Here is a 10,600-nt window from a genome sequence, read left to right as displayed (position 1 = left end):
TGTGTGTGTGTGTGTGTGTGTGTGTGTGTGTGTGTGTGTGTGTGTGTAAGTAACAGGGTCTTCCTGGAGACACGAGAGCACACTGATGTTGGGTTCCGTGAAGCATGTCCGCACAGTGAGATGGTGTGTGGGCTGCGGGAGGGCAGAGGGCTGCCGCGTACACCTGTGGTTTGAAGACAAAGCCACGAGCGTGCTGTGAATGCCCAGGCAAACCGCAGTGGAGACTAGAAGACAGAAGTCTCGATGGACTACGGGGCCTTAGTTGGAGAGTGACCATTCCCAGCTAAGGGCGGGAGCCTCCAACGTTGTCTGGGGTGTCCCTCTTGTTTTACAGCCCAGCGGAGAGCAGTGTTGCTGCCTTTGGCTCCAACAGTTCAAACCCAAAGGGTCCTGTTTCAGTTTCCCATACTAAAGCAGATCCCAGGCTAATAGGCTAGGAGCCAGGAAACGCCTCGTCGTGCTCGGCTGGTTTTATAAAGGGGCACTGCTATCTGGGGACAGGTCCCTCAGCCTATCAGTGCCGGTGGCCTGTAGCCTCGTGGAGAAAGTGAGGCCGAGTTCACACCAGGGAGTGGCCTCCGCCTTCAGACAAGCTTTTTCTACTCTGCAGCCTCCAGGGATAGCAGCCAGCTGGAGCTGCTAAAGCCTTCAGTCAAAAGGACAAGGGTGAGCTTCTCTGAGAAGGCTCCAGGAGCCTGAGGGCTTCTACAGCTTGGAGCAGGAAGCACCCGGACCCTTCATGGAGGCCAAAACTCTGTGGTTGGAGTAACCCTGGACTCCACGGAGAAAGCACTAGAACAACTTTGTGACCCTCCTCTCCACTCCTCACAGCTGAGGTGAACCATGAAGCCACACCTCCCCACCCTCTCAAGGGGAGAAGCAGGACCAAGCCAACCTTCCAGAGTGCCAGGTCCCAAGTCAGACACATGCAGCAGAGTCGTGTGGTGCTTGTGTAACGTGTAGGAGTCTGGACAGTAGACCTATACTCAACGGCCTGAGAGCCACCAGCCAACTGCGCTGCAGTCAGCCACCTGTTTCACGTGGATGAAGACTTGTCTAGGGGTTGGTTATGAATGCAGTTTGAAGCTGGGTCTTTGCACAATGGCTGGTGTGACCATTAGCTGTGACCTTGTGAAATGTTTCTACCTTCACAGACTCAGGTTCCTTGTTCTAAATACGTGGGTAAGGACAGAACTTATCTCGTAAGTTCAGCAATGCATGTGGAGTTTCTTTTTGAATGTCGGGCAACGTAGCCACTTCCCAGCCTGTTACACCCAAGAGGACCCAGGGATGGCTGTGAAGTTAGCACCCCAAGCCTCCTCTGCCTCTGCAGAGACGGCGCTGGGGTGTTTGGGAACGTTCGTGACCCTGCAAAGGTGGGGACGGGATAGCAAGGTGATCAGGAAAAGGCCCCAGAAATGAGTACAAAAAGGGAGCAGGAGACATTTCCAGAGCAAGCGGCCTCCGGAGTACAGACCACTAGATGATAGCTCACAGTGCTCTGCTGAGCCAGGGCATTCAAGTGACGGGGTGCAGAGAGGGGCCCGGAAGCGGAGCTGCAAACTCGGCAGGATTTGCTCAGTTACAACGGTGTTATGAAACGTGGAAGAACCGCAGCATAAGCACTTAATGACCCAATGTGCCACTCTGTGGGGTGTCACTGCCACTGTGGGGGATAAAGGCCACTATTATGGTACCCAAAAGTCTTCACAAACAGGCTGAGGGCAAGAGGTAACGAGGCTGGCCCCTCGTCTACCTGACACCCTGATGAGCTGTGTTGCTGAGCTCTGAGGGGCAGGAAGCCCTGCTAGGAGGAAGCCCGTGACGATCCCCCAGCTGCCTCCTAAGAAACGTTATTAGACATTTCCCCGAGTTGCTAAGAATGTGGACAAAGGGATCTTCCCTTCCCAGAAACCCTTGCTCCTGAGTCAGGGTCAGACAACTAGGGTCAGATTCCATTGGCCATGTTCCCCTGTCATCGGCCACCTCCCCAAAAGCTACCTCTCCAAGGCCAGCCTTACATCCCCTTCCATTTGCTGTTGAAGCCAAAGCCAGGAAGAGGGCAGGACTCACCAGTACAGATAGTAGAAGAAGGAGAGGAGATAGAAGGCCAGCTTACACCAGGCCTCCTTCTGACAGTAGCTCAAGGTGTCGGCGTTCATGACAACAGGCGGGTCATAGGCTAGTTCTGAACTGTCTGCTGGACAGTGGAAATACCTGCAGGAAAGAGGACATGAAGGGGTGTCTCAGGCGCTCAGGGCTCTCCACATCGCCAGGCCAGGACCCCTAGCAATGTGCTTTTCCCTGAAGATCTGTGCCTCCTGCTAATGTCAGATTCCAACCACTGCAACTCAGCCACAACCTTCCAGGGGGTGTTTAAGTCCCTGAACAGATCCTTGGTGTCATAGAAGGGCATTCTGGCAGAAGAAAATCTATCACCCAGGATTACGGTTTGAGTGGGAAATCTCTCCCATAGGTTCATGTGTGAGTATACTTGGTACCGAGCTAATAGGCCTGTTTGGGGAGGTTATTGAAGCTTTAGGAGACGGGGCCTCCCTGGAGGAAGTAGGGGAAGTTATAGCATGGCCCCACTTCTTGTCCCAGCTCTCTGCTTCAGTCTACCAAGGTGTAACAAATAACACTGCAGCTCCTGCTGGCCCAGCCCCAGCCCCAGCCCCAGCCCCAGCCACTATGGTGGGGTGCATACCCTTGAACTATGAGCCCAAAAAGTTTCTTCCTGCTTGAGGTTGATTCTGACAGCCTGGAATCCCCTGGGAGGCACCATGAGCTCCCTTTGGGTGTGTAGAAAGTTGTACCAACACCTTCTCAGTGTCTGTATTCTGCCTCAAATACCAAGCGCCTTGGGCTATTGCCCACTTCTTAGACTTCATCTAAACTCCTAAATGCCATGGAAGGAGCATTATGGGGTCATTTTTAAGAGTATGAATTGTTTTGCCGGTTTTGTTTGTTTGTTTGTAGCGGGGCCCAGAACAGCAAAAAGAATGTTGGCCATCTTTGGGGAAGCTGGGAAGAAAATTGTAGGTGGAGGAGTCCTCATTAAAGTCCACAGTCACATCAACTGTACAGCTGCTGCCCAAGGCCAGAGGGCTCACGTGACAACTGGGGCCCTTGCAAGCATCTGCAGCCCTTCCCTTAGTTCATGCCCCACCAACATCTGCAGGGCGTAGCTCCCCATGGAGCCCGGGAGCCCAGCACAGCTGGAATGGCCCAGTGCTGCTCTTTAGTCACTGCAGGGAAGGATCCCGGGAGGCAGGAATGCAGGCTGCCGCCCCTGTCAGGCCTGGCACACTAGCGGTTCTCCACCCTGAAGAAGCACCAGGCATAGGCCTGCCCTGAAGACCACCATGACGGCACACGCTTGCAGAGTGGGCACCTCGGTCACCTCCTCGGTCCCCTTCAGAGAACTGCATTGGCGCTGCCTGTCACTGACAACTATGCAAAGCGGACATCAGACGCCAGATTCGATGACAGCTGCCAGCTCATAGCCCTTGGGCCACTCACCTGTTTTCTTCCCGAGAGCCCATTTCAAAATATTTGCTGTCACTGTGGCTTTGTTCCCAGGTGACCTCATTAAGGGGCAGGGGTGTGGCAGAGGAACAGGGTGGCCAAATGAACGGCTTGCAGGAAAACACTAAGCCAGGCTCTTTTGCTTGCAGCTTCCCAGATTGCCCTTCCTTGTGCCAGTCATCAACTCATCCTGGGTTCAGCTGTAAAATGGGGAATAAAACTGCCCAAAGCATGAGGCTGATGTATGGTGATGTCATCAGCAAACAGCTTCCCAGAACAGCCGCTAGAACATGGCAGCCGGGCTAGTTACACTGAAGCAAAGTGAGAGGGAGGGAGAGGGGACTTCTCTGTGAGAGATGATGGCGCCAACCTGACCGGAAGGAGGCAGGTGGGCCAGGGGTATCCGGTCAGTCTGTAAAGCACTACAAGTGAGGGACCAACCCCTGAAACTTGTGCTATGATGCTGGGCAAAGGGGTGTGAGGCTGTGTTCAGCACTGGAGATGTTGAGACATGTGGCTCCCTGCGGCTCACAGACCAGCCAGCCTTGCCTAGCTAAGTGAGTTTCAGGCCATTACGAGACGTTGCTCCAAAAGGTAGAAGGCACCTAAGGAACTACACCGGAAGTTGTCATATAAACTCTACACACGTGCACACATACATAAATACACATGGGATATGGAGCAGACCGAGAAAATGAGAAGAGAGGAAGAGGAGTCTAGGTGTTTAAAGACTCCTCTGTCTTCATTCCGTCTGTCTTTTGTGTTCTGATAACTTCCTAAAGAGAAGCAGGCTAGGCCATCAGGGATCCAAGAATCAAAACAAGGTCTTCACAGGCAATGAGACCATGGCTGCTCCCCACCTCCATCCACACACATTCCGGGTGTGAGGACAGTGGCCGGCTCTCCTTTTCCTCACTTGGGACAAGTGCTAGCTCTGAGATTAGAACACAAAGCCGACTTCCACAAGCGGATTGTATTTTCTTTATTTCTGTGGGGCTGGAGACAAAAGCCAAGGCTGTGTGCACTCAGTAAACACACGCTCACCACCACACCTCCTCCGCAGCCACTGACCACATTCTGATAGGCTTCAGCGACAGACCATGACTTCAGGACTCTCGGGAGAAACTTCTTTTGTGAGGCGGAGATCTGGCCCAGGGCTGCGAGTGAGGTGGAGAGGGCGCAGAGGTCTCACAGGTGAGGTGACCATCACCCTCACAGCTGTCTGGCTCAGAGGCTCCCTCTCCCTCACCTTCACCCAACCGCTGGCCTAAGCCTGTTCAGTTTACCGCCAATTCTGTTCTCTCGCCGTGCCAGCTTTCACTGGCCACGACAGCTTCCTGTCAGCTCCTCATCTCTGTTCTTTCTTCACCTGGAGTTCTCTCTTGTTCCTAATTAGATTTTTATTTCAATGCATCTCCTTCTGGCCCATCCTTCACACTTCTGCCGGGATCAATCACGTTCTAAAGGTCAGATCAAGTAACGGCACTTTCCTCCCCAGAACTTCCCGTGGCTCTCCAGTCCCTACAGGCCCCAAGCACCCTATCAGGTCTTCTTGGACCCTTGTGTGAAACTGTCAGCTGCTTGTCAACTGCATCCTCCAAGAGCCCCCAAAGGTTAAAAAAAAAAAAAACCGCCCCACCCCCAAACATGCCAAGTGTCCTCTCCCTTCTGGGCCTTTGCACATGCTTTTCTGGACTTTTCTGCAGACTAACGTAAGGGTTTTTTTTCTCTATGTTCCTACACATGGTCATCATATGTCTGTTAAAGATTCATACATGTTCTCATCTAGGAATTCCCCTCGATGCCTGGCGAGTAGCGTGTGCTCCATATGTTTGCTAGTGCTAATGCTCTCTAAGGCTGTATTTCATTCGAAAGCGGCAACACTGGACCAACTGTCTCGGTGGTCCAGACTGCTACGATTAAAGTGTTCAAGGAAGGCAAGTAATCCACACAATTACAATCTTTACTTCTCTGGTATTTCCCACTTTTGCTCCATATCCATCCTACAGAAAAACTGAGATCCAAAGCACAGTCTTATATGAGCAGAGGGTCTTAACATCATAAATGCCCATAAAATCCAGCACAATCGGTGTATGCTTTTTAAAAAAAATAAGCAATTTACACACCATACAGTTTGCCCCTGTAAAGTATACACACAATTCAGCAAGATGTACAGAGCTGTACATCTATGACTCCTGCCTAACTTTAGAGCATTTCCATTACCTTTACCCTCAAGAAAGAAAGACAGAGGCAGAGAAAGCCTGTACCCACTGGCAGTCATTTTCTATTTTCCCTTATCCTTTGGAAACTACTAGTTTATTTTTGTCTCTATAGATTTGACTACTCTGGAAATTTCATATCAGTAGAATCATGTAATATGTGACCATTGGGTGTGGTATCTTTAACTTGTATTTTCTCTGTGACCCATCCACACTGTAGCACATTCAAGTATTTTGTGTCTTAAATTTCCAACTAATGACCCACTGTGTGGATGTACCACATTTTCCTTTATCCACTCATCATCTAGTAGGCATCAGTGTTGTTTTCATGTTTTTGGCTACAGTGAATAATGTCGTAGTCTGCTTTTCACACTAACCTACAGGATTGGGGTTGAGCTACAGAGCCAAGAGGGACTCACTCCCAACTCTGGAGGGCATGCTCATTCTAGGTATCTTTGTTTGTCAGCTTGGTACAACCTTTGTCCTCCTACGGGAGAGCCTCAACCGAGGAACTACGTAGATCATATTGACCTACAGGCATGTCTACGAGGGACTGTCTTGACTGCTAACTGATGTAGGAGAGCCCAGCCCATTGTAAGTAGATGGCAGCATTCCCTGGTCCCGTGGTCCTGAGGTATGTGAGAAACCTAACTAAGCATGAGTCTGCCAGCCAGCCAGCCAAAGACACTCTTCTCTAGAGTTTCTGACACGCAGTTGTAACCTGTGAGATTTAAAAAAAAAAAAAAAAAAAAGCCTGTTCCTTCCCTAAATTGCTATTGGTCAGAGTACTCAATCACAACAACAGGATTGTACCTAGAACAAAGCTTCTTTATAAAGGAGTGCAAGGAGGCACCCAGTGGCCGATCTATCTGGGCACACTGTCTCGGGTGCAGACATGAAGGAGGGTGGGCCGCCCCAGACAGACCTACCTCCAGAAGTGATAGAAAAGCAGGGGAACGTTCAGCCCCAGGGTGAGCCACTCCTGAGCACACAGGAACATGATGCAGAAGAGGCTGTGAATAGAGTACTCTGGCAGCACCAGCTGGAGAGGAAGCAGAGACAGGCAGGCCTGGTTAGAGGGAGGAAATGCTCCGCCCATTCACTGCCCCCAGTCAGAGGCCCTCCCTGCAGCATGGTGGCATCCCTGTGAACGAGACACTTAGGGGAAATGCTCCGGGTTTTAGACCCGATCCCAAGTAGACACAGTCCCTCTGTACTTGCCCGGGAAAAAGGGACGCGGTTACCCAGCATCTGGACTGCCTGGAGAAACCAATAGTGTTTTCTGTCACCCTCCACCTGTTTTGCTCTGGGTTGCTGGCTCCTCTGTGCCCTCCCCTAATAATAGGTGTGTTTGTTCCTAACACAGGAGGGTCGGGAGAGCAGAAAGGCACCGGCTGATGACAGGCAGATCAGGAAGAACCTGAGAGAAAAGCCAAGCAGCAATGGTGACGACAGCTGTGGCCTCCATGTGAAGGGAGAGGTGAACTCAGACTCAAGGCAGGGGGCAGGGGTAGGAGAGGCAACGGAAGAGTGGCCAGCTGGCAGGTGGACATTCTTGGGGTGGTTATACGTGGCATAAATGAAAACAGAAATGCAAACACACTGGTATAGGCAGAATACACACACACACACACACACACACACACACACACACACACACACGTGTATGTATGCCTCTGTATCTTACTCAGCCCATAAATGCTCTCGGCTTCCAACAAGTTCTGTCCTTCAAGAGCCATCTCAAATTTGTTTCTAAAGGACTCTCTGCCCACCCTCTCCTGTACCTCTTCCCCACATACCTGATTTCTTATATAAACTTACACAAGAAAGAAATACTGAAGTTTTAATTCACTGACTGTAGTCCTGAAGTTAAAAAAAAATTTGTTTGTGTGTGCCTGTGGGTGTGTCTATGCACATGAACGTACATACGTGTGTGCCATGGTACACATGTGGAGGCCAGAAGACAATTGGTGGGAAGCAGTTCCCTCTTTCCACCATGTGGGTTGCAGGGCTAGAAGTCTGGTTCAGACTTGGCGGCAGATGTCTGTACCCGCTGGGCTGTCTCACCAACGCTGCCGTCACACGCCTTCCGACCCACCCTTAGAGACCATCCCACAGCCTATCTATCCAGCCTATCTGCGTGCTTCTCTCCCACTGCTTGACACACGTGACTGTAATAAAACACTCCATAATCGGACTCAGTCCAGACTGGTCCTATCCAGTCTCCTTTTGCAATCTGCTTTGTGTGTTACTCAGCACATATGACCAAATGTGCTGTTCTGACCAATCACATAAGTCTGTGGCAAGGCTCCATTGCCATGAGATGCAGTCTGCGGTCACAGCCATAGACTCCTGTGGGTGGAAACAACTGCTTCAGACTGATCCACTTGGCTATAGAATGTGACTTTATTCTTTCCCTGTAGGCAGATGAGCTACCTGACCAGTTGGCCCCTGCAGAAGATGAGGACATGTTCACATTAAACATAAATGCATGTACAGGCAAGCATATGAGAAATGCATTTCGTAACTGGGGTGGGGGGTGTATCTTTGTTCTCAGCGTCTGATGGAGAGGGAACCACATTAGCCTTAAGTTACTCAGAGAGCTTGGACTCAGCGTCATCCCTCCAGGGTCGTGACTTCAGCTGATAGAGCAGGCACTGCCTGCGCCTATGAATCTCAACCACGTGGCAGGGGGGGACATGTCCGATCATTTCTCCTTAGAGGACCTCAAGATTGTGCTTGCCAGCTTCATCTGTACCCAGGCAGGGCATCACCCGGCTATCGCCCATGCTTAGAGAACGCCCATATTCTCCAAACTAGCGTGCCAGCTCCGCTCTGCCATGTACATCTCTACATTTTGTAACCATAACTTCCCAGCACTTATGCCAAGTAATTAACATGTTTAGAGACAGCTACTCCGGGCCTGAGTCATCCATTACAGCTCCATTCCTGTCTCCGGTGGCAGTGACAGACCTCCGAATGATGGCAGTTCAGGATTCATGTCCCTCTATCAATCATACCGGGGCTTGGCTGATAATGGAAGCTGTGACTGGATTAGCAGGGAAGCTCTGTCACCCTTCCATGTCTGGAGGAAGACAGTTAACAGAGGCAAGCTCGCCTTTTAGGGGTGAGAAAAAAAAAAGCTAACAAATCCTCCTGCTGTTCTGCTTGGATCTTCCAACTGCCTCTGAGTATCTAAAACACTGAGCAGGCTTGTCCCTGAACCCCGGGAGACTCCAAGTGGCAGCAATGCCCTTGTATTGTACTTACTATCCCTCCTCTTTCTCCAGGCGTCCCTTGTCACACCGATGTGGACCATGTAGGGACCTTCTTCCTCCCAGAACACATGGAGCTTACCCAGGCCATGTGCGCTGGCCTGTACCATGCCCCCCCCCTGCACCATCCACTACTTGGCCTTTGGAACACGAGACATCATGTCCCAGATCCCAGCAGCAGGGAGGTGCCCCATGGGCCGTGAATGGAAACCGCATGAGAACCCTGGAACATGGATCAGCCAATGACAAATGGCCCAAAGCCCCATTTTGTTCCCTCTGGCATTGCAAAGGATAGCTATAACAATGGGTGTAGTCCATCATCCTGACACCGTAGGTAGGAAGAGAGGCCCCCAGGCAACCTGTTACGGGTAGAGTGAGGCCTAACTTCTGTTGTTCTGAGCTACTGAGAGTCCTGCGTTGCTTCTCGCTATGACACCCTTTGATCCATCTTGTCTAAGACAGTCAGAGCCCCAGAGTGAGAGATCAATGAGAAAAGCAAAGCTGTGTCCTTCTTTCCTCTTCATCCTCCCCCAAACATCCTTCCAGACCTTTGTGGACTAAGCCATTGAGGCCAGCGTGACACTGAGCACCAGGTGAAAGGCTACCAGGCGGGCACGATGCTTATTCATCCTGGTGGGCAGCCAGCTGGGCTGCTCCCTCCCAGCTCAGGGAGAATAGCGGCTATTGAAAGACGCCCGCCCTTGGATTGACCACAGAAAGCTTAGAAAGGTTGATTGGAACTCTGACCATCCATGGCCAGTGTCAGCTCTCAGCGCTGATAGATACTGTTTCCTGTAACGTAGTCATTGAATGGCACCAATCCCTGTGATTCATTGAATGGATTATAAAGAGAAAACATTCATGCAGGCCACAGTCCTGCTTTCTGTAGTTAAAAATAGTAAGAGTGGTCCCTCTAGAGCCATCATGGGGTTGCTGAAAAGATGACAGTTCAAGCCAGGGTTGTCTGCGCACACCTATGATCCCAGACTAAGGGAACAGGCTACATGGTGAGATCTGGACTCAAAAAATCAAAACCTAACAAACAAAAGGCAACAATACAGGCCAACTCAGGAATGGCTGAGGCCTTTATGATCAAAGCAGAACCAAACACTGTTAAATAAGAATATACCTAAATATGTACGGAAACCAAAGGTCAGCGTTATAGAAGATAGGGCTAGGAACCAAAGGGGCTGCAGAGATGGCTCAGTGGTTATAGCACTTGCCGCACACACATGAGGTATAGAGCTTGGATTCCCCAGAAACCCACATAAATATCAGGTAGGCATGGTGGCCCACCAGGTAATTCCAGCCTCAGAGGTGGAGACAGGGGATATCCAGAGCAAATTAGCCAACAAGACCAGCCATAACTGGCAACCTCTGGATTTGACTGAAAGGCCCTGCCTTCATGACTAAGAAAAAAGAATAATTAAAGGTGATCTCCACCACCAATCTTAGTTCTCAACGTTCATACATGAGCACGTGTACACCACACACACACCTGCCCAAACACGTGCAAAAACATGCACACATACATATATACACTTACACTCTCTCTCTCTCTCTCTCTCTCTCTCTCTC

At 50.6% G+C, this 10,600-nt stretch overlaps 1 protein-coding gene across 2 annotated transcripts in view; it reads right to left on the bottom strand.

Moving 5' to 3' along the window:
- Positions 1-10,600, bottom strand: part of Cnih3 (cornichon family AMPA receptor auxiliary protein 3) — a 70,645-nt gene that overhangs the window by 2,600 nt on the left and 57,445 nt on the right. For both annotated transcript variants that reach the window (XM_055609356.1, XM_055609367.1), the window contains 2 exons: positions 6,677-6,789; positions 2,074-2,217 (listed from right to left, as the gene is read on the bottom strand). In XM_055609356.1, the coding sequence (XP_055465331.1) occupies positions 2,074-2,217; positions 6,677-6,789 (257 nt within the window). The remainder of the gene's footprint in view (positions 1-2,073; positions 2,218-6,676; positions 6,790-10,600) is intronic.

The sequence above is a fragment of the Psammomys obesus genome, unplaced genomic scaffold (genome assembly GCF_907164565.1).
Source record: "Psammomys obesus unplaced genomic scaffold, mPsaObe1.curated_primary_1811, whole genome shotgun sequence".
Lineage (NCBI taxonomy): Eukaryota > Metazoa > Chordata > Mammalia > Rodentia > Muridae > Psammomys > Psammomys obesus.
This window is presented reverse-complemented; position numbering and strand designations above follow the sequence as displayed.